At 37.8% G+C, this 23807-nt stretch overlaps 3 protein-coding genes across 3 annotated transcripts; all 3 read left to right on the forward strand.

Annotated features, from left to right (window-relative positions):
• The first annotated feature begins 824 nt into the window (after nucleotides 1–824).
• LOC119730983 (lactadherin-like) lies at nucleotides 825–6103 on the forward strand. Its single transcript, XM_038204068.1, has 4 exons — nucleotides 825–921; nucleotides 2028–2169; nucleotides 5323–5500; nucleotides 5951–6103. The coding sequence occupies exons 1-4, from the start codon at nucleotides 825–827 to the stop codon at nucleotides 6101–6103; spliced, it is 570 nt and encodes a 189-aa protein (XP_038059996.1).
• A 3227-nt stretch (nucleotides 6104–9330) lies between these two features.
• Nucleotides 9331–12210, forward strand: LOC119730996 (retinoschisin-like). Its single transcript, XM_038204070.1, has 5 exons — nucleotides 9331–9376; nucleotides 9739–9888; nucleotides 10252–10390; nucleotides 11408–11582; nucleotides 12058–12210. The coding sequence occupies exons 1-5, from the start codon at nucleotides 9331–9333 to the stop codon at nucleotides 12208–12210; spliced, it is 663 nt and encodes a 220-aa protein (XP_038059998.1).
• Nucleotides 12211–16452: 4242 nt separating this feature from the next.
• On the forward strand, nucleotides 16453–19808 carry LOC119731013 (retinoschisin-like). The gene is made up of 4 exons (XM_038204071.1): nucleotides 16453–16605; nucleotides 16962–17111; nucleotides 18981–19155; nucleotides 19638–19808. Exons 1-4 carry the CDS (start codon nucleotides 16520–16522, stop codon nucleotides 19806–19808), a joined length of 582 nt encoding a protein of 193 aa, XP_038059999.1. The 5' UTR covers nucleotides 16453–16519.
• Nucleotides 19809–23807: the final 3999 nt, after the last annotated feature.

Below are 23807 nucleotides of genomic sequence, written 5' to 3' on the forward strand. Positions count from 1 at the left end.
GCAAAAGTGTTATGTCTGCTTCGCGTCATTTCAAAGTCAGTTTTAATTTAGTTTCGTTTTTAATATCCACCTTTCTGGACGATTTTGTTGCGCTTCAGACAATTTCCAAAGATTCATTGTCCATATATAAGCTACGCTTGCATGTTATCTAGGCTACAAGTAATTGCTAGTCGTGGTGTCATATTGACTTTTTGTTATTTACGCGCTTGGGCAAGGTTATCGTTTATTTCACGAGAGTTTTAATAAACTACCACCTGCAATGAGCAACTGCCACCACAACTTGCCCTTCCCACAAAGAAGCCCCAAGCCAATCACAAAGGTTTGGATGCTTGCGAGACACTCGTGCTCGTTCGTGATCTGTTGCCAATGGCGGTGGTCTACGTACCTGGGTAGGGGTGTTGGTATCGTTTGAATACTAGTAATATACAATCAAATGTCCATACGGCATGTCGTTCATTGCATCTCTGAGAATGGACAGACCAGTAGCTTGGATTTTGATGGTATCAGCAATGACAGGTAGATTAGCCTAATATTTCATATCTCACTGAATCCTGGTCAGTCCTGAAAATGTATACTGTGTATAAGTTAGGCGTCTCTTTTTCTTGAATCTGCAAACTTGTCAAAGCTCGTAGTTTTTGTTTTCTTTTTTTTTGTATATAAAATACACAGTGCTGGTGTCGTGTCATCAAATTTGCTTCATCGGATCGGAGTACAACCCGCAATCTAGTATACCATCCCGTTGGTTGTTACCGTACAAGGATCCGTGCAAATGTACCGCTGTACGTCTCGGTGGGATGCATATGCCCGCTTCTTCGTACCGCAAAATGGCGCCCTACTACCTGGATGAGCTCTTCCTGAGCGAGGATTCTGACGAAATACAAATTTACTTCAACTGTAGTCGTGCGGAAACAGTTCCCACAGGTAGGCCAACAACGTATAATTTAACCTTACTTCGACAGTGCCGATACCTTGTGTTAAATGGTAGGCCTACACTGTGTTAAGGGTACACAAATTGTAACGTTTCAATGACAAATTTTGAATCGAAATTTTGAACGCTCATAAAATATATGAATTCATTAATTAAGTTTAAGAGAACGCATCATCTGATGACAGTTTTTATACTTTGTTCATTTTGTGACAGCCCCTACTTATATTTTTTGTCATTGTATTTTTCAACTAAATGTCTAAAAAAATTAAATAAAAAATCCAAAAAACCCAAAAGAACGAAAATTATTTCTCAATCGTGTGTTCTGTGTAAATATTTGCCACATGAAAGATCTGATACACGGTACCATGTGAAGATATGTGTATTATAGGGAACAAAAAATTGTATACATCTCTACAGGTGAGTTCGTCTCCACAAGGTTATCACGAAGCAAATATATGGATTTTTCTCAAAAATTAGGAATTTCAAAGATGTGTTGGTCCGTTGCAAAGCCAATTGAATTATCTCATGAGAGATATTTGGTCTGAATTTTAGCCCAGGAAATTTATTCTGGTTAAAACAGGAGCATTTTGAAACTAGATTTTCAAACTCAAAATTTTAGTGCACGAGAACAAATAAATGAATCCACAAGGATACAAATCTCAGTATGTGTGTTCTATCTGTGTTGTGTATGTATTATAAAGATGTTCACTTTACACTTGTTAAAACTTGCGTGTGAACCCCATAATTATTAAGTCGACGCACGATTAAAAAGAACGGAACAAAAATATTACAGGGGCAAAATTTCATTTTCCGAAACCACATAAGATACGACTTCATTATTGGAAATCAAGATTCGGAATTAATATCGAATTTGCTAGCACATCTTTGGACAATTATTAATGTTCAGTCAGCAACGTTTAGCTGCCATAGTAGCGACTAGTTAAGTCGCCTTTAAATATGCGTCTTGTCATGTTCCCCCCTGCTACGTATGTTGACGCAACGGACCCAAAATGAATTAAAAGCGCACATTATAAAATCTTGTTTTTTATGTCCCAAATTTTCATTTGCAAACATTTTCTGGTTACTCTTTTGATATCAGTAATTGAGTGTTCAATCCCGGAGCCCCTCGGTCTTGAAGACGGTACCATCACTGATGACCACATCACAGCATCAAGTCATATAACGATTTATCCAGCGAGGGAGGGACGGCTGAACGATGACGGTGTATGGATGCCCCAGTGGTAGGAATTTAACATTCACTTGCATCTCAGTACATTCCACAAAATGCACGAAAAGGATGCATAAGAAAGAATAGATCCAGGGAAACATTGCATGCACAAAAGGGTTTACAGTTGCCACCAATGTACCTCGGCCGCCTTATCACATAAAAAAGTTAAGATCATTCCCGGCACGCTATCACTGTGCAATCACGTAAACGCCTTCAATGGCGATTTATTGCTTCATCTTTTTTCAAATAATCCGTTAAAGGCAAAGATGCTTCGAAAATACAAAATACCTTGCACAATGCATTCGCCTTAAGGCGCGATACAGGGATACAGTGAATGCGCTTTGAATTTGACGATCACATAATCCGACCTCGTCCCCAGGCCGTCGGGCAGTATGCGTTCATTTCAATTAGCTTCTGTCCTCTTACTGGATTAATTAATGGCATGTTCAAAACTCGTGTACATTATAAGTTACGGAAATGTCTGGTGCCTGACTACGTTTTATCAGAGTGTTTTGTTTATGCGGTATTCGGGATACAGACGGAAACAAATCCACTGTGACATGCGTGATATGGAAAAACACAAGATATCTTCAAAGTTGTAATGTTATAATCTTATTCATCCAACATGCAATATCGACCTAGATCTGATTACCAAATCGAAAAGGGAGGATTTTTTTCAGGAGGGAGAATTTGGACGTAATAATTCACAAAATCAAAAGTATGTTACAAATGATAATGTAGTAACCAACGGATAACGTATCACCAACCGATAATGTATCACAAATTGACAGATATTGTATCACTAACCGATAATGTACCAAAAATGACTGATAGTGTAGTAAAATTTGTATCCGATAATGTATCACGTGTCGACGGATAATGTAACTACAAAATAACTATATCCGATAATGTATCACCACGGAACGGATACTGTATCAACCGATAATGTATCAAAAATCAACCGATAATGTATCAGTATTGGGAAAATTAAAGGTGGAAATATTGCAAATTAATTAAAGTCTAATAAGTGCCTTTACTATGATGAGTCCCCACTCGGGAAAGATTATCATTAAGGATATTTTTTTTTTATTTGGGAGGTAGGGAGTTGCTTTGGTTTGGAGACGCTCTACTACCAAGTGGACCTAGGCTAGTGGCGTATCCAGCTTTTTGATGTGGGGGGGGGGGTAACGGCACTCGCACATCCGCGCCGAAATGTGGACAAGTTTTTTTTCTCTGGACACTTGGCCTTGTTCGTACTGTACTGTACTGGTTCGCGCGCAAAGTTCCTCACCACTTTCAGAATGTGCCGAGGCTATTAGCCGCAGCGTCTTCGCATGATCGTCAGGCAACGTCGGCGCGCGCATATGTTCAATTTAACTTGCGATGGTCTCCCCACTCTCCCGGACTATTCCCTCCCCCAATAACTTTGCATCGTTCAAAATACGCAGTGGATGAACCAGGAACACATACGAGTGGCGAGGCATGTGTATAGCAAAACTACCATCTGAAATGATCGTGTAACTTGAGCTGTCACAAAAGATACAATGTAACAAGTTTAACAATTCTTTGGGATTAAGGCGGCAATCGTCCTTTAAGGGAAGATAGTCTAGATGCGATCAAGCTGCATGATTCCCTTGTCGACCCAAGTCGATTTTTGTTCTTACATATTTGAAAAGGGCACAATCACAGCATTACTGCTCATTTAGTGGGGGAGGGGGGGGGGGGGCTCGTGCCATATTTTCAATGGGGAGCGCTGATAAAATCCTATAAACATGTACACTATATTACTGTAACGTACAAATGCCCCGGCTTTTTTTTAAGGGGGGGAGGGGCACCGTTCGCATGTGACGTTCAGTTTGTTCAACCCACACAGTTTGGAGTCCAAACGTCACGTTACGAGCCTGCCGCTTCCTTGAGGCCAACAAAGGCGCGGATCCGGGGGGGGGGGGGGCAAACCCCTGTGTCCCCCCAAAAAATGTCATACAAATTCCTTAAAAAATAATGCGCACCCCTCCCCCCCCCCCCTCTGCTGTGACACCCCCAAAAAATATACTGTTATAATGTCCGCCTGTTCAAAATACGGATGGAGGCAGCACCATTCTGTAATCCAGTGTTATTAATCGTCGAATTTGAACAGCGCCCCCATATTGAAATATGGTACCCCCTTCCCCAGTTTTTGATTTTACGGAGGCCAAGTGTCCGGAGGAAAAAACCTGTGTACATTTTCAACTGTTATTTGCTGATGACCCCCCCCCCCCCCCGATCCGCCCCTGCAACAGTAGCGTAAATCTTTGCCGGGGACTTCGGGATGGGGATAGCTAAAAAAAAAAAAATCCTGGCCGTGAAATACAAAATGAGAGGGGGGGGGGCTTGCTGGAGACCACGTGACACTGGGGGAGGGGCGCTGTTCATGATACATGTATCAGTGCATTTCAAACTTTTTGTACTTTTTTTCCTTTTCTCAGTACTATTTAATACATTTCGTCGGTTGGAAAGTTTGAAAAATACCTCAAAATCTGCTTTTTTTCCCCCTCTAAATACGAAATAATGGGGGTGGGGGTGATCCAATAGCCCAGACCCCCCTCCCCGGTCAAAAAGTGGGGCGGAATATTCGGACATAAACAAACATTATCGATTGATTTTTGATACTTAATCGGTTGATACAGTATCCGTTCCGTGGTGATACATTATCGGATACAGTTATTTGTAGTTACATTATCCGTCGACACGTGATACATTATCGGATACAAATTTTACTACACTATCAGTCAATTTTTGGTACATTATCGGTTAGTGATACAATATTGGTCAATTTGTGATACATTATCGGTTGGTGATACGTTATCCGTTGGTTACTACATTATCAGTTGTAACAAAAGTATTACGAGATCTCAACATTTGGTTTTGCCCGTCACTCACGTATTCTTGTATAAACACTGAGTATACAGTGTTTTTACTGTTTACGAAATTCGTCGGTGAAGGGCAAAAGCAAATGTTGAGCTTACATCATCCTGACGAAAGAAATCCATCTCATGAAGCAATTTTCTCCGCTAGTGGTTACTACTGTGTCGATGATGAAATTAGACCACTCCTCCACTTACGACTGGGTGTGTTTGTTGAGCACAGTGATTTCATTCATCTCGCTGTGTTTTCTCTCTTTGTACAGGGACGATGATACAATTCCTTGGATCGAGGTTGGCCTCATTGACAGCACAGTGGTGCGTGGTGTCATCACGCAAGGCTACTCTAAGTTCACTTACTTTGTAACGCAGTACAAGGTGGCGTATCAGAAGCAGTTCTCATCTGACCGTGAATACGTGACAGATGAAAACGGAGACATCAAGGTAAATACGTAATTATCTCCGTTTTAAATTATCACCGTTTTATGCTTTCGAAAGAATTTGAAATCCAGATTTACGATATTTTACTTATGCCAAGCTGTCCTACATTGGTAAGTTTTCTTTCGAAAGCTTATTGTTTTTTACGCTATTTTTTTTCCAAGATCTTATATCCCTAAAAAAAGAATGAAAGGAAACGAAATATACGAGGGACGTAATGTATTAGCACTACGTTTACTATTAAAAATATTATGGCAATTGTGAATCTGATAAATAAAACAACCATTTTTTTTATAACGAAACATGTCATTTGCCCTCTCAACTTCAATTCGTGTTGAACGCCCATTTTTTTTACTAATAAGTACGATCGAACTTTGCAACATCACCCAATATTTGAATAAAAAATGTTCATGTGGTACAGAGTAAACTAAGCCGGATATATTGTTTACATGTCAGGTATTCAAAGGTAACACCAACGCTAATGGTGACACCCCGGTCACTAACCTGTTTGATGAGAGTGTGGTGGCGACGGTAGTGCGCATCGAGCCCACTGAGTGGAAAACTGCTGCTGCTTTGCGATTGGAGTTGCTTGGTTGTCGTCTTAATTAGTTCACATCTGGCATTTTACACAAGGATCTTGACAATTTAGGATGAAGTCACTGCAATTTAGGTTGAAAAACCCTGCAAAGCAATCTCTAGTGGAAACTCGATCTATTCGATTTAATGATTTCACTTCAAACCATATTGTCTCTATAGTTTGAATCGGTAGGGGTGTTTTTTTAAACAGCGTCATATCAAATTAATTTTGTTAATAATAGCCACAAAAATACATGAAAAAAGTTATTAAATTGTTCAGCTGGAATGAATATGCATGGTAAAGTTAATATATATATATATATATATAGGTTTAGGTGAAAGTCTATAAAGAAATTTGTCTTTAATCAATTTCAGTTTCTCACTTTTGAAATTTACTGTTTAATTCAGTTTAAAATATAATTCAGTTTATTGAACATTAAGTTTATTCTTGGTTTTTTGTAGTAACTAGACTTTTGGAACTACATTTAAATTGTCATTTTTGGTGATGTATTTGGACAGAATATGGACTGATGATGAAAAGACATTTAGAGTTCTTTTCTTTTAGGAAGTTACTACACCACTATTGTTAGTACATGAAACACAAGTCTTATGAGTAATAAGTACAATCGTTTAAGATGTAATGTGATTGTGCGTTGCTTACTTACTACTGAATAAAGCTCTTAAATATCTATTATTTAAGGTTTCTATACTTTATTTTTACAGCATTTATTTATATAATAACATGATTTTGTAACATATTTTTGGTGTTATTCCTGGTTTATTTCTGAGCGAATCCGAATTGCGGCATTAGTTTATTACACTAGAAAAGTTACGACATCAGTGATTAAGAAAATCGAGAGAAATTTATAACGCTGCAATTTCTTGACTAGTCAACTGTTCATTATTTCAGAGCACATCTTTATCTTTCAGAGGAAAACTGTTACTTTGATACGTTCATATAACTGCCGTGTATTAATCAGGTAATAGTCGTGTAATATAGAATGTATACGTGTATTACTTTACTGAACCGTACGGTTGAATTGATGTAGAAATATTACTCCAAACTAATATGTATGAGCCTATATTTTAGTATAAAAATAAAGCTTAGACACAGTGGTAAAGAACAAAATGAAATGCCTTATTTTTTATGCCTAGACTGCATTTGGTTGTTGATGGGTATTTCATGGATTTTGCATGAAGAGGCACACGTTGTGATGAGTCAGTGTAGTACTGCGTCATGTCGCATCCTGAACATGGAGAATTCCGTTGAAGGATATGTTATGATGTTGAAAAGAATTTAAAATTGCATGGCTTCGCGTCATTCCATAAACGAGGACTACGTAGAGTCTTAATATCGAAGGATTTTAATGTCTGCCAATTATAGATGACTAGTTGCTGGCTGCAGACTATTTTCATAGATTCATTGTTATCCATAATCTATCACGCTTTCCTATCTAGGCCAGACTTTGTTGCAGTCCCTGTGGTTATTGAAGTGAGAAGCATATACTGCGTGCGGTGCTGCACCGTATCGTATCGATTCTTTATCATCTACGATGTCGGTGAAGGCTACGTTGAATTAAGGGAGCGCTGTGTTAAACCAGAAAGCTCTTCCCTGTCTATATACCTTCCAAAGTCAGATCAATCGGTCTAATAGTTCTGTACTTATCAGACTGTCAATGTTCGACATACATAATGGTTAATAACTATAAGCACAGTTTAAAGTAAGTTGTACGGAAAAAAAAACTCCCAATGTGGTTTGGCTTATAGAATGAAAACGTGTACAAAACCTATTGGGAAAGGTGCAACAACAGACAAAAGAAAAGGGAACAATCTTAACAACAACAAAAGCGTTTCCAAATTCGGAACAGCTTTGCAAAAGAAAAGAAAAGTAAAGAAAAATCTTAACAAAAACAAGACCTGTTTCAGCTGATTTGCCGAAACAGCTAATTAGCTCTACCAACACACGCACATGTATGTGGAGGACGGTTATTTTTGGTTTTATTTAAATTGGAGGTTGTTAAAGTTGTAATTACAGAAATAAGAACAGAAGTAATGTATTGTGTGGTTTAGTCAAATCTGTTTATAATTTAAAGATGATTGGTAAAGAAAATAGTGTTGATCATTGGAAAATATTTTTACGTTTACGTGTAAATGTTGTACAAAATCAATTTGAATGTTGGTTTGGTGCTTTGGTCATTTGATTAAATTGCAAAAATATAAAGACAACCAAATTCAAAGCAAAATCGATGCCTTTTAACTTTAATTCGATTTTGGTGAATGAGGACCTGGCGATCTGGAAAATATTCATCTGGATATTGATCATCTTGAGAAATAATTATCACGTAGCAAACAAACAAGTTCAGTGCACCATTTGACTTATGCTGTTTTGTGACTATTACAGACTGTCGATTTATAGGGCCATGTCATCGAATATTTGAATGCAATCCTGTAACAATCATCGTCATATTGCTACGTTTCATGGATGTTATGTTGATGAATTTGGATTTTAAACTCAGACTTATTACAACTCTGTTAAGCCAACACCGTTTTGCTTTGTGAGAATCTTTGCGATGTAATATTTTTTTTGGTACATATTTCACGCGATTTTACAAACAGAAATTCGTTTCTGGCCAGAAATTCGTTTTCGTAATCACTGCTTTAAACGTTTCCATATCTTCACTACACTCCATTTCTCGTCGTGGCTTTCTGTATTGATTTGACCGCGTTTTAGGTTGTTTTGTTCAGTTATTTTGCAAAAATTAATATAGGCCAACAAAAGCATTACGTCTGCTTCGCGTCATTTCAAAGACGCCAATAACCCGTAGTCCCAATTGAGTTTTTAATATTTACCTTCCCCCGTTCTCGTTGCGCTTCAGACAATTTTCAACGATTCATTGTCCATATTTTGTTTACGCTTGCATTTGTACCAGGAAATAAGTAATTGCTAGTCGTAGTGTCATATTGATTTTTTTTGTTATTTACGCGATTGGTCAAGGTTATCGTTTTTTAATAAGAGTTGTAATAATAAATCAACCTGCAATTAGCAAATGCCACCACAACTTGGCTAGCATACGCAAAGCCTCTCCCTCAAAGAAACCCCTTACCAATCACAAAGGTTTGGATGCATGCAAGACGCGTGCTCGTTCGTGATTGGTTGGCAATGACGGTGGTCTACGTACCTGCTGAGGCGTGCTGGTTTGGTTTGTATACCAGTGGTATACAGTCAACCGTATGGATTGTCGTTCATTGTATCCCTCAGAATGGACGGAGCAGGAGCTTGGATTCTGACGGTATCAACAATGATAGGTAAGTTTGACTTCACGCTAAACCTGTACTGTCCTGCAAAACAGAAACACAAGGAATTTTGTTTTAATTAAACAGCTGGTTAAAAACGTCAAGTCGCACTAGATTGAAATGAAACAGGTGTCTTTGATGGTTGAGGTTAGTGACAATTGCGTAAGCACACATAATTCAACACACAGGTAACTACATGTGGGCCTACTTTTTTTTCGTTTTTCGATTTGAGATAAATATGGTTAAAAATTCAGACCCTATTATCACCACCGGCCATTTTGAGAGCTGACACTTCGTCACAAAAGGGATTTATCTATGCGGTACCCCAAAACCTTCTTCCTAATATATAAATCGTTATTGGTTTTATTCCAAAGTGTTCGTGGTCGGTGTGGAGACCAAGGCGAGGGTGTGTTACTTCGGTCCCCCACCAGAACCTGATCCTGACAATCCGGATGACTGGATGAAGCAAGTCATGCAAGAGATACGGGAGAGTTGCCCGGGAACGAAGAAACACACCTCAGTTAGTAAGTTAAAAATGCACCTTTAAGATGACGTCAAATGACCCGTGATGACGTCATCGTGACGTCAACTGTCAATGTATATATTTAGTATCTGGTCTTTGTGTGTACTACGTTTGGCACATTTCGAAATGACGTCTTTATTATTATGCATCAACTGATTTTTTTTTTTCAAATACATTTTTAGACTTTTTAAAATGAATTTTTCCATATGAAATTGGACATTGTCGAGTCCAAACCTAGTATATCCGAGTCTTATAAGAAATGTTGTGGTGTGTGCTGATTTGCGTTTACCAAGAGTTCTTGGCGATACATGAAGCCTAAATATGTTTTGTTGTGTTTTCATTTGTGTCCTGTTTTGCAATATAGACGAGTGCTCGAGCCCAGAGCCCCTCGGTCTTGAAGACGGTACCATCACTGATGACCACATCACAGCATCAAGTAATCAAATGATTAATCCAGCCAGGGAGGGACGGCTGAACTATAACAGTGCATGGATGGCCCAATGGTAGGAATTAAACATTCACTTACATCTCAGTACATTCCATAAAATGCACGAAAGAATGCATAAGAAAGAGTGGATCCAGGGAAACAATGCATGCAAAAAGGGTCTATACCCATGCAAATCGATGAACCTCGGCCGCCTTATCACATAAGATACACGATAAATAAGTTAAGATCATTCCCAGCACGCTATCACTGTACAATCACGAAGATCCTTTCAATGGCGATTTATTGCTTCATCTGTTTTCAAATAATCAGTCAAAGGTGAAGATGCTTCGAACATACCAAATACCGTGCCAATGTATTCGCCTTATGGCGCGATACAGGGATACAGTGAATGCTCTTTGAATTTGACGATCACATAATCCGACCTCGTCCCCACGCAGTCAAGCAGTATGCGTTTATTTCAACTAGTTACTCTCCTCTAACTGAATTAATTAATTGCACGTTCAAAACTCGTGTACATTATAAGTTACGGAACTGTCTGGTGCCTGACTACGTTTTATCAGAGTGTTTTGTTTATGCGGTATTCGGGATACAGACGAACAAAAAAATTCCACTGTGGCATGCGTGATATGGAAAAACACAAGATATCTTCAAAATTGTAATATTATAATCTTATCCATCCAGCAAGCAATATCACACTAAATCTGATCACCAAATCAAAAAGGGAGGAATTTTTTTTTCAGGAGGATGAATTTGGACGTAATAATTCACATCAAATGTTTAAGACATGTGATAAACGTTGGAAATAAAATCAAACGTATTACGGGATCTCAACATTTAGTTTTGCCCGTAACCCTGGATTTTTGTTGTTGTTTTTTAAACACTGAGTATACAGTGTTCTCAAAAAACGTCGGTGAAGGGTAAAACCAAATGTTGAGCTTACATCACCCCGACGAAAGAAATCCATGCTTTCTGTGTCGAGGATAAAATTAAACCACTCCTCCACTAACGACTGGGTGTGTTTGTGGAGCACAGTGATTTCATTCATCTCGTTGTGTTTTCTCTCTCTGTACAGGGACGATACAAATCCTTGGATCGAGGTTGACCTCATTGATAGCACAGTGGTCCGTGGTGTCATCACGCAAGGCTACTACAAGTACACTCACTATGTGACGCACTACCAGGTTGCGTATCAGAAGCAGCCTTCATCTGTCCGTGAACACGTGACAGATGAAAACGGAGACATCAAGGTAAATACGTAATTATTCCCGTGTTATGCTTTCGAAAGATTTTGAAATCCAGATTTACGATATTTTACTTCTGCAAAGTTGTCCTACATTGGTTAGTTTTCTTTCAAGCTTATTGTTTTTAAGGTATTCTTTTTCAAGATCTTATATTCCTAAAAAAACAACGAAATTTACAAGGAGGCACGTAATGTCATGAACACCGCGTTCAGTTTAAAACATATTATGGCATATTAAAGTGAATTGCATACTTTTCCGTCAGTTTGAAAGTAATGAAATGTATGGGCCCTGTTAAAACAGTGGAATTAAAACAAACATTTTATAACGTGCCATTTGCTCTCTCAAATTCAATTTGCGCTTAGCACCAATTATTTTGTTTTAGAAGTATTTATCGAACTTTGCAACATCACGCAATATTTGAATGCAAAAGTATTCACGTGGTACAGGGTTAACTAAGCCGGATATATTGTTTACATGTCAGGTATTCATTGGTAACACTGACGCTAATGGCGACACCCCGGTCACTAACCTGTTTGATGAGAGTGTGGTGGCGACGGTAGTGCGCATCGAGCCCACTGAGTGGAAAATGGCTGCTGCTTTGCGATTGGAGTTGCTTGGTTGTCGTCTTAATTAATTCACATCTGGCATTTAATACAAGGGTCTTGACAATTAGGAATGAGGTCAAAGCAATTTTGGTTGAAAAAACTTGCAAAGCAATCTCTAGTGGATACTCGATCGATTCGATTTAATGATTTCACTTCAATCCATATTGTTCCTATAGTTTGAATCAGGTGGGATGATGTTTCAAACAGCATCTAATCAAATTAACTTTGTTAATAATGGCACAACAAACATGGAAAAAAAGTAATTAAATTTTTCAGCTGGAATGAATATTTATGGTAAAGTTAATATATATGTATAGGTTTAGATAAAGGTCTATAAAGAATTTTGGCTTGATCAATTTCCGTTTCTCACTTTTGAAATTAACTGTTTAATTCTGTTTAAAATATAATTCAGTTGAACAAACTAGTATTCTTGGTTATTTTTAGTAACTAGACTTTCTGGAACTACAGTTAAATTGTCCTCTTTGGTGTTGTATTTGGACAGTATACATGTATGTTTAAACTTTGATTAGTGGATAAATATTATAAATCCCGCTTGAAATCCTTTGAACGCAGCTGTCAATAAATGTTACAGTCGATAGGAGATGTGAAATCCAAAAAAGCCTTTTCACTGATGATGAAAAGACATTTAGAGTTCTTTTCTTTTAGGAAGTTGCTACATCACATTTTAAGTACATGAAACACAAATCGTATAAGTAATAAATAAAATCGTTTAAGATGTGATGTGATTGTGTGTTGCTTACTTACTACTGAAAACAGCTATAATAAAGTCTATTATTTAAGGTTTCTATACTTTATTTTTACTGCAATATAATTAACCAGATCGTCACCGTTTTCACGAACAGCCACATACTATATATATTATGTTGATTTTGAAGTAAAGTGTTTTCGAGATAATCACAAAAGAAGTTTCTCATATTTTAAAACTGCAAGAAATACTACTTTGCAACAACTTTGTGCAGCAAGGAAACCATCACACGATTCTACGTGAGCTGAAGTTTTACATAAACCCGGTAATAAGACTTAATAAAGCAGTTAATTCGTGGAAATTAATTAGTAAAGATATGTGGCTCTTCGTGAAAACGCAAATTCACGTTTCCGACATATTGGCCCTTTCTGTTCGACGTGTATTTCCATAGGCGCGCGTGAGTACGCGCGCGCGCCTGAAAATGTAACAAAGATATGTGGCTCTTCGTGAAAAAGCAAATCTCATTTGACCTACTTTTACGTTTTTCCGTGCAATGGGTTTTGTACGCGTTCAAAGGGCCAAAATGTATGTGGCTCTTCGTGAAAACGCAAAATGCAGTTATCGAGATTTCTGCCCCTTGCAACATTAATGTAACTTAGAAATTAATGATGTTTTGCTTACAGAAACATGTCAAAATGGTTAAGTACATTGTTTTAATGCGAAATATTGAAAAAAATCAAAATCGAAAAAAAATGTAATTTTGGACATATGTGGCTCTTCGTGAAAACGGTGACGAGATTTTGTAACATATTGTTGGTGTTATTTTTGGTTTATATCTGAGCGTTTCTGAATCGCGGCATTAGTTCATTACGCAAGATAAGGTACGATACCAATGATTAAGAAAATCAAGAGAATTTTATTACACTGCAATTTCTTGACTAGTCAACTGTTCATTATTTCAGAGCATATCTTTATCTTTCAGAGGAAAACTGTTACTATGATACGTTCATATAACTGCCTTGTATTAATCAGGTAATAGTCGTGTAATATAGAATGTATACGTGTATTACTTTACTGAACTGAACGGTTGAATTGATGTAGAAATATTACACCAAACAAATATGTAGGAGCCTAGATTTTTAGATAAAAATAAAGCTTAGACACCAAAAAATTAAGTACAGTTTTGATGTGCTAAACAACAACATGAAAATGTCTTCTTTTTCGTGTCTAGACTGCATTTGGTTGTTGATAGGTATTCAATGGATTTTGCATGAAGAGGCACACGTTGTGAAGCAGTGTAGTATACCGCGTCATGTCGCTTCCTGTGCATGGAGAATTGCGAGGATATGTTATGATGTTGAAAAGAATTTACAATCGCATGGCTTCGCGTCATTTCATAGACGAGGACTACGTAGAGTCTTAATATCGAAGTATTTTAATATCAGCCAATTTTCAATGAATAGTTGCTCGCTGCAGACTATTTCCATAGATTCATTGTTATCCATAATCAATCGCGCTTTCCTATCTAGGCCAGGCTTTATTGCAGTCCCTGTGGTTATTGAAGTGAGAAGCATATACTGCGTGCGGTGCTGCACCGTATCGTATCGATTCTTTATCATCTACGATGTCGGTGAAGGCTACGTTCAATTAAAGGAGCGCTGAGTTAAACCAGAAAGCGCTTTAAGCAGCTGAGACATCGTTAATTTGCTACCGTATATAGGTCATCATGACGTCATATCAATTAATCTATAACACCTTCCCTGTCTATATACCTTCCAAATTCAGATCAATCGGTATATTTAATAGTTATGTTCTTATAAGACTGTAAATGTCCGAAATGCATCCCAGATAATGGTTATTAACTATGGGCTTGTAGAATGAAAACGTGTACAAAACCTTTGGGGAAAAGTGCAAAAAAAGAAAAAAGACAAGGGAACAATCTTAACAAAAGCAAAAGCTGTCTCCAAGTTTGGAACAGCTTTGTAAAAGAAAACAAAAGCAAAGAAAAATCTTAACGAAAGTTTCAGCTGATTTGCCGAAACAGCTAATTAGCTCTGCCAACATACGTACATGTACGTGGAGGACGGTTAATTTTGGTTTTATTTACATTGGAGGTCGTTAAAATTGTTATTACACGAAAAGAAGTAATCTATTGTGTGGTTTTGTCAAATCTGTTTATAGTTTTAAAGATGATTGCTTAAGAAACTAGTGTTGATCATGGGAAAATATTGTACGTTTACGTGTAAATGTTGTACATAATCGATATGAATGTTGGTTTGTTGCTTTGGTCATTTGATTAAATTCCAAAAAATATAAAGATAACCAAATTCAAAGCGAAATCGATTCCTTTGATTTTTAATTCGATTTTGCTGAATGAGGACCTGGCGATCTGGAAAATATTCATCTGGATATTGATCATCTCAGAAATAATTATCACCTAGCAAACAAACAAGTTCAGTGCACCATTTGACTTTTGCTGTTTTGTGACTATTACAGACCGTCTGACCAAATTGGTTTTTGTATTCACTGCTTTAAACGTTTCCATATCTTCACTACACTCCATTTCTCGTCGTGGCATTCTGTATTGATTTGACCACGTTTTGGGTTGTGTTGTTCAGTTATTTTGCAAAAATTATAATATAGGTCTTCAAAAGCATTACGTCTGCTTCGCGTCATTTCAAAGACGCCGATAACCAGTCGTCCCAATTGAGTTTTTAATATCTACCTTCCTCCGTGACTTCGTTGCGCTTCAGACAATTTTCAAAAGATTCATTGTCCATATATTGTTTACGCTTGCATTTTTACCAAGAAATGAGTAATTGCTAGTTGTGGTGTCTTATTGATGTTCTGTTATTTACGCGATTGGTCAAGGTTGTCGTATATTTAAAAAGAGTGTTTATAATTAATGAACCTGCAATTAACAAATGCCACCACAACTTCTCTGGCGTACGTAAAGCATCTCCCTCAAAGAAACCCCTAGCCAATCACAAAGGTTTGGATGCATGCAAGATGCGTGCTCGTTCGTGATTGGTTGGCAATGATGGTGGTCTACGTACCTGCTGAGGCGTGCTGGTTTGGTTTGTATACCAGTGGTATACAGTCAACCGTATGGATTGTCGTTCATTGTATCCCTCAGAATGGACGGAGCAGGAGCTTGGATTCTGATGGTATCAGCAATGATAGGTGAGCTTGACTTCACACTAAACCTGAACTGTTCTGCAAAACAGAAACACAAGGAATTTTGTTTTAATTGAACAGCTGGTTAAAAACGTCAAGTCGCACTAGATTGAAATGAAACATGTGTCTTTCATAGTTGAGGTTAGTGACAATTGCGTAAGCACACATAATTCAACACACAGGTAACTACATGTAGGCCTACTTTTATTTTCGTTTATCAATTTGAGATAATTGTGATTAAAAAATCAGACCCTATTATCACCATCGGCCATTTTGAGAGCCGACACTTCGTCACAAAAGGGATTTATCTATGTGGTACCCAAAAACCTTCTTCCTAATACATAAACCGTTATTGGTTTTATTCCAAAGTGTTCGTGGTCGGTGTGGAGACCAAGGCGAGGGTGTGTTACTTCGGTCCCCCACCGGAACCTGATCCTGATAATCCGGATGACTGGATGAAGCAAGTCATGCAAGAGATACGGGACCGATGCCCGGGAACGAAGAAACACACCTCAGTTAGTAAGTCGCCCAAAGATTTATGACACACAGAACATTGTTAAAAATGCACCTTTAAGATGACGTCAAATGATCCGTGATGACGTCACCGTGACGTCAACTGTCAATGTATATATTTAGTATCTGGTCTTTGTGTGTACTACGTTTGGCATATTTCAAAATGACGTCTTGATAACGTCATCAACTGATTTTTTAAAATACATTTTTAGACTTTTTAAAATGTAGTTTTCAATATGAATTTCGACATTGTCAAGTCCAAACCTAGTATATCCGAGTCTTAGAAGAAATGTTGTGTTGTGTGCTGATTTGTGTTTACCAAGAGTTCTTGGCGATAAATGAAGCCAAAATATGTTTTGTTGTTTTTTTCATTTGTGTCCTGTTTTGCAATATAGACGAGTGCTCGAGCCCAGAGCCCCTCGGACTTGAAAACGGTACCGTCACTGATGACCACATCACATCGTCAAGCCATCAAAGCAATTTTCCAGCCAGGGAGGGTCGGCTGAACGATAACGGTGCATGGATGGCCCAATGGTAGGGATTAAACAATCACTTGCATCTCAGTGCATTCCATAAAATGCACGGAAGAATGCAGGGAAACACTGCATGCACAAAAGGTTTACTAATGCCACCAATGTACATCGGCCGCCTTATCACATAAGTTATACGATAAACAAAGATAAGATAAGATCATTCTGAGCGCACTATACGTAAACGCCTTCAATGGCGATTTATTGCTCCATCTATTTTTAAATAATCCGTCATCATGGGGCAGATGCTTCGAACTTACAATATACCTTGCACAATGCATTCGCCTTATGGCATGATACAGTGATACAGTGAATGCGCTTTGAATTTGACGATCACATAATGCGACCTCGTCCCCACGCCGTCGAGCAGTATGCGTTCATTTCAACTAGTTGCTCTCCTCTTACCGGATTAATTAGTAACATTTTCAAAACTCGTGAACATTATAAGTTACGGAACTGTCTAGTGCCTGACTTCGTTTTATCAGAGTGTTAGGTTTCGTTTTTGCGGTATTCGGGATACAAACGAACAAAACAAATCCACTGTGACATGCGTGATATGGAAAAACACAAGATATCTTCAAAGTTGTAATGTTATAATCTTATTCAACTAACAAACAATATCACACTAAATCTGATTACCAAAACGAAAAGAGAGGATTTTTTTTTTCAGGAGGATGAATTTGGACGTAATAATTCACAATAAGTGCGCTCCATTACTTCCCCCAGCTTACTCGCGCCTGACTCCTCGCGTAATGACAGACATGCGCATTGGAGCTAAATAAATGAACGGTTTCGGGTAAAGTTTCGTACAAGAGCTGGAAACATTGGCGTCGCCAGTATTTTTTTCTATAGGGGGGCAAAACATATTTGTCAAAAAATCCTGTTTTTCTCGACATATTCTCGATTTATCAAATTTAAAGGGGGGAAGGGACATTTTGGCCCCCCCCCCTTTAAATTTACATCAATATGACTTCTCACCTCTTTTGTCTTCTTTTTTTCTCTCTTTTTTTTTCTTCCGTTTTTTGCTTTTCCGGCAGGGGGGAATGTTGCTACCTAACGCCACTTTTTCCTTCATATATCATCTCAATGAAGGTCATTTATTGCGAAATTGATGATAAGACATGAATCCGGGACTGAGAAATATTTCCATTTTTGTTAAGTAAAAATGGCTTGACTCTCCATAGACTTTGTACACAATCGTGGAACGGCGTCAGGTTGCAACAGTTTTCCGAATTCCCAGGCTGCATCCGAATCAATTATGTCGAGAGCACGTCCACGCCCAGTGAAAATACGCGGAGACGCGCTGACAATAATTCGTAACCTACCCGACTTGGGTTTTTCGGGTTTTTTTATGCACTCGTGTCTTCTTCTTGAATACTTATTCTCATGCACGCCATACATATTGTGTTTGACGTGTAAGTGAACCAAGTGAAATTTTGCATCAATATCTCATGACAGTGGCGCTCAGTGATGCACGACCCTGGAAATGTAGACAAGGTATCATTGAAAAGCATAGAGATTACGCTTTCAGATGTTTTATTGCCAGTAAACATTTAGTCTGTTCATACTGGTTCTTCAAAGTTGGGTTTCCTTTTTATTGAAACACCCTGTACAGTGTTTTCAAAATACGTCGGTGAAGGGCAAAACCAAATGTTGAGTTTCCATCACCCCGACGAAAATAATCCATCTCGTGAAAGTACAATATAAAAATCCATAAACTGCATCTACTGGATCGAATCAGAATACAGGAAGCAATTTTCTCCGCTAGTGATGTGTCGAGGATGAAATTAGACCTTTCCTCCACTTACGACTGGGTGTGTTTGTTGAGCAAAGTGATTTCATTCATTCCGTTGTGTTTTCTCTCGTTGTACAGGGAAGATACAAATCCTTGGATCGAGGTGGACCTCATTGACAGCACAGTGGTGTGTGGGGTCATCACGCAAGGCTACTCCAAGTACACTGACTATGTGACGCACTACCAGGTTGCGTATCAGAAGCAGCCTTCATCTGTCCGTGAACACGTGAAAGATGGAAACGGAGACATCAAGGTGAATACGTAATTATCCCCGTTTTATGCTTTCTAAAGATTTTGAAATCCAGATTTACGATATTTTACTTCTGCAAAGCTGTCCCACATTAGTTAGTTTTCTTTCAAGCTTATCGTTTTTAAGGTATTTGTTTTTCAAGATCTTATCCCTAAAAAACAGAAACGAAATATACAAGGAGGCACGTAATGTCATGAGCACTGCGTTCAGTTTAAAACATATTATGGCATATTAAAGTGAATTGCATACTTTTCCGTCAGTTTGAAAGTAATGAAATGCATGGGCCCTGTTAAAGCTGTGGAATTAAAACAAATATTTTATTACGAAACCATGCCATTTGCTCTCTCAAATTCAATTTGCGCTTAACACCAATTATTTTCTCCTAGAAGTAATAATCAAACTTTGCAACATCACGCAATATTTGAATGAAAAAGTATTCATGTGGTACAGAGTTAACTAAGCCGGATATATTGTTTACATGTCAGGTATTCATTGGTAACACTAACGCTACTGGCAACACCCCAGTAACTAACCTGTTTGATGAGAGTGTGGTGGCGACGGTAGTGCGCATCAAGCCTACAGACTGGGAAACTGTTGCTGCTTTGCGATTGGAGTTGCTTGGTTGTCGTCTAAATTCATTCACTTGTAGCATTTAACACGAGAGGCCGGACAATTAAATTAATTAAGTTAAATTGGAAAAGCAATGTCCCAGTGGAAACCTGACCTATTCGATTTAATGGTATTCGATTGAATAAATAGCATTGAGTCAGTTCCTAGTTTGAACCGACTGGAGTAATTTTTCCAACAGAACCTTTCAAAAACAGTTGTAATATAGCAAAAGAACATACAAAATTATTTTTAAAATCTGCAAAGTTTGTATATGTATAAGTTTAGAAAATAATCAAGTTATAGCCTTCTCGTTCTGTTCAGTAACTAAACCGTTTGGAACTGTATTTAAATTGTCCTTTTGTTTGTGGAATTCGGACAATCTGTTCACATGTTTAGTGAAGGTATGAATGATTAGGAATCGCAGTGCAAACCGTTTTAAGTCTAGCTGTCAAAAATGATGTAGTCGAATTCGTTTTGTGAACGTGATGCGGTATGAAAAATCATGAACCTTACCGATATAGCATTTTCACTGAAAAAGAAAAGACACTTAGACTTCTAGAACACCTTTCAGTTACTACACCTTTCAAAAACACAAATCGTATTACCTATACGATTTGTGTTTTTGAAAGGTGTAGTAACTTTCTAGAAGAGAGAAAGTCGTTTAAGATTTGTTGTGACGTTATGCTGCTTATTAAGTAATAAATAATACTTTCCAAAAAAAGTCTATAGTACATGTACAATAAACAAAATACTCTTAACAAAATTTATTCATCTAAATTACATTATTTGTTGACATCTGAGGTATTATTCCTGCTGTATATGTGAGCGTATCGGAATCGCGGCATTGGTTTATTATGCTGTACAAGTTAAGCCTAGTTTCAATATTCATCAGGTTAAATAGTTGTGTACTAACGAACGTATATGTGCATTACTTTACTTCAAGTATACATTTGAATGGATGTACAATAGTACCTCAAACTAATATGTAGCAGCTTAGCTTTTAAAATATCAATAAAGCTTAGAGACCCACAACTTCAGTACAGTCCTGATGTGGTAAACCAGTATATCAAATTTCTCCTTTTCCATGACTGTACTGACTGCAATTGGTTGTTTATTGGGATTTTATACCTATTGCACGAAGAGGCGAACGCTGTGAGATGCTGCAGCACTGCGTCATGTCGATTTCTGAACGTGGATAGGTCTTAATGGCTTTGCGTTGTCTAAATACGAGGACTATTCGTAGAGTCCTAATATAGAAGTATTTTAATATCTGCCAATTTCAGATGAATGGTTGCTCGCTGCATTGTAACTCATTGCAGCGAGTTTCATTGTCATCTTTAATTGGCCACGCTTTCCTATCAGGCCAGACTTTATTACAGTCCCTGTGGTTATTGAAGTGAGGAGCACATTATGTAATATCTGCGACTTCAGTGTAGGCTACGTTAATTAATCCAGAAGCTGCTTTCAGCAGCTCAGACTCCGAAGCTGAGAGCAAAGTTTAAGTTGATTGTCTAGAAAGTTCCCAAAAAGTGGCTTGTAGAAAGAAAACGTGTACAAAACCTATCGGCCAGAAAGGTGAAAAAAAAATCTAATTCAGCTTATTAGCTTTGTCAATATACATGTACATGTAAGTGGAGGACGGTTATTTTTGGTTTTATTTAGGTTTGTAAAAGTGGTTATTAGAGAAATAATGGAAGAAAAAGGAATTTATTGTGCTGTTTTGTTAAATGTGTTTATATAATTTAATGTGACGGGTTAAGGTGGTTGTGTTGTATTGTGTTGATTACTTTTACATGTAAATGCTGTACAAAATAAATTGAAATGTTGGTTTGTTGCTTTGGTTAATTTGATTACATTTCTAAAATATAAAGAAACCCAAATTCAGCAGCAAATTCGATGCATTTTCACTGTAATTCGATTTTGGTGAATGAGGACCTGTCGATCTGGAAAAAAATCATTAAAATCAGATGGGAATTAATCATCTTGAGAAACAATCATCTTCGCAGCAAGTCCGTTGTGTCATCTGACTCTCTTGGTGTGCCTATTACAGACCGTCGATTTAGTGGCCATGTCATCGAATATTTTTATGCAATCCTGTAACAATATTTTCAATCGTCATATTGCCACGTTTCATGGATGTTATGATGATACTGATTTCCATTTTAATGAGCAAAACCGTGATGTCATTCAAGGTAGGAACTTAGGTATTTATGAATTGGTTTTTAAACTCAAACTTATTACAACTCTGTTAATCTAAAAACGTTACCCTTTGTGAGAAGCTTTGCGATATAATAATAAATTTTGTACAATCTTCACGCTGTTTTAAAAACAGAAATTCGCTTCAGACTAAACTCCTTTTCGTTTTTACTGCTTTAAACATTTCCATATCGTCACGACACTCCATTTCTCGTCATGGCGTTCTGTATTGATTTGACCGCGATTTTTTTTTTTTTTTTTTGCCAAAAATAGATAAAGCGTTATGTCTGGTTTGCATCATTTCAAAGACGCCGAGAACGAGCCTTAATTTAGTTTCGATTTTAATATCTACCTTCCTTGACGATTTCGTTGCGCTTCAGACAATTTCCAAAGATTCATTGTCCATACACTATTTGCGTTTAATTAAATTTTGCGGGAAAGAAGAAATTGCTGGTGGTTGTGTTGTACTGATTTTGTTGGTTATTTACGTGCCTGGTCATAGTAATCATTTATTTCATGAGAGTTTCAATAAATGACAACCTGCAATTAGCAACTGACATCACAACTTGGCTAGTATATGCAAGGCCCCTCCACAAGGAAGCCCCTAGCCAATCACAAACGTTAGGATGCTTGCAAGACGCTCGTGCTCGCTCGTCATTGGTTGGCAATGACGGTGGAGTACGTTCCAGCTGATGCTTGCTGATATGGTTTGTATATTGGTGATTTACACGCAACTGTGTGGATTGTCGTTCATTGCATTCCTGAGAATGGACGGAGCAGTGGCTTGGATTCTGATGGTATCAGCAATAATAGGTAAGCTTGACTTCAGCTCTATCCTGATCAGTCCTGAAAAAAAAGAACCATTACGAACTTTGTTGAAATTGAACTGCTGGATGAATAAAAGTTAAGCTGCACTAGATTGACATGAAACAGGAGCCTTTGATGGGTGAGGTGGTTAATGACAATGCGTTAGCACATCAAATTTAACAAACGGGTATCTACATCGTCATCGACACCACGAACTGACACCCGGTGGTCAGCGTTGCAGAAATACGAATCGGATAAAAACGCTTTTAAAGATTTGACACGAATTTACTCAGTAAAATAATCCATCTATCTTAAAGGTTTTAGTATCACTTAACGTGAAAATTCTTAAACTACTCAATTATAAACGTTATATTGTAAAAATCTGCTCAGTTAATTAGAAATTAAATGATTAAGATGGGTTTCAGTTCGTGAAAACGAAAATGTATGTGTTTTTTGGAGAGTGCACGCATGCAATAGCGTTAGTGAGTGTCAGTTCGTGAAAACCAAAATTGACGCGTTTTGGGAGAGTGCGCGCACACACTGCGCATGCGTGCGCGCACTCTCCAAAAGCACGTCAATTTTGGTTTTCACGAACTGACACTCTCTAACGCTATTGCATGCGCGCACTCTCCGAAAACACGTACATTTTGGTTTTCACAAACTGACATTCTGTGCAGGGTCACTTCGTGGTAACCAAAAATACCAGAATTGACCAATTTCTTAAAATTCATTAGTAAAATTTGCTTATTTTAGATGATTTCAGCAATTTTAACTTCGTCATGTTAAACTTCATGATACAAACTGCTGATATGTGCAAAAAAAGAAAATTTGAATGTTTAAATTTTTTTGTACACATGTGATTCAGAGGGTGTCAGTTCGTGGTGTCGGTGACGACATGTAGGCCTGCTTTTATTTTCTTTGAACTATTTGAGCCAATTTGATGTTAAGAATTCAGACCCTTTTCTCACCACCGGCCATTTTGACAGCTGTCACTAGGTCACAGAAGGGATTTATCTATGGGGTACCCGGAAACCTATTTCCCT

This window comes from Patiria miniata, unplaced genomic scaffold (assembly GCF_015706575.1).
Source record: "Patiria miniata isolate m_02_andy unplaced genomic scaffold, ASM1570657v1 HiC_scaffold_1, whole genome shotgun sequence".
In the NCBI taxonomy this organism is placed as follows: Eukaryota; Metazoa; Echinodermata; class Asteroidea; order Valvatida; family Asterinidae; genus Patiria; species Patiria miniata.

Excerpts from the sequence above, each read along its gene's own strand:
- LOC119730983 (XM_038204068.1), top strand. The coding sequence starts at position 825 with ATGGCGCCCTACTACCTGGATGAGCTCTTCCTGAGCGAGGATTCTGAC. Across the intron at positions 922-2,027 it reads TGCGGAAACAGTTCCCACAG|TAATTGAGTGTTCAATCCCG; the intron begins GTAGGCCAACAA and ends TTTTGATATCAG. Across the intron at positions 2,170-5,322 it reads GGTGTATGGATGCCCCAGTG|GGACGATGATACAATTCCTT; the intron begins GTAGGAATTTAA and ends CTCTTTGTACAG.
- LOC119730996 (XM_038204070.1), top strand. The coding sequence starts at position 9,331 with ATGGACGGAGCAGGAGCTTGGATTCTGACGGTATCAACAATGATAG. Across the intron at positions 9,889-10,251 it reads GAAGAAACACACCTCAGTTA|ACGAGTGCTCGAGCCCAGAG; the intron begins GTAAGTTAAAAA and ends TTTGCAATATAG. Across the intron at positions 11,583-12,057 it reads ATGAAAACGGAGACATCAAG|GTATTCATTGGTAACACTGA; the intron begins GTAAATACGTAA and ends TTTACATGTCAG.
- LOC119731013 (XM_038204071.1), top strand. The coding sequence starts at position 16,520 with ATGAAGCAAGTCATGCAAGAGATACGGGACCGATGCCCGGGAACGAAG. Across the intron at positions 16,606-16,961 it reads AAGTCGCCCAAAGATTTATG|TTGCAATATAGACGAGTGCT; the intron begins ACACACAGAACA and ends TTGTGTCCTGTT. Across the intron at positions 19,156-19,637 it reads ATGGAAACGGAGACATCAAG|GTATTCATTGGTAACACTAA; the intron begins GTGAATACGTAA and ends TTTACATGTCAG.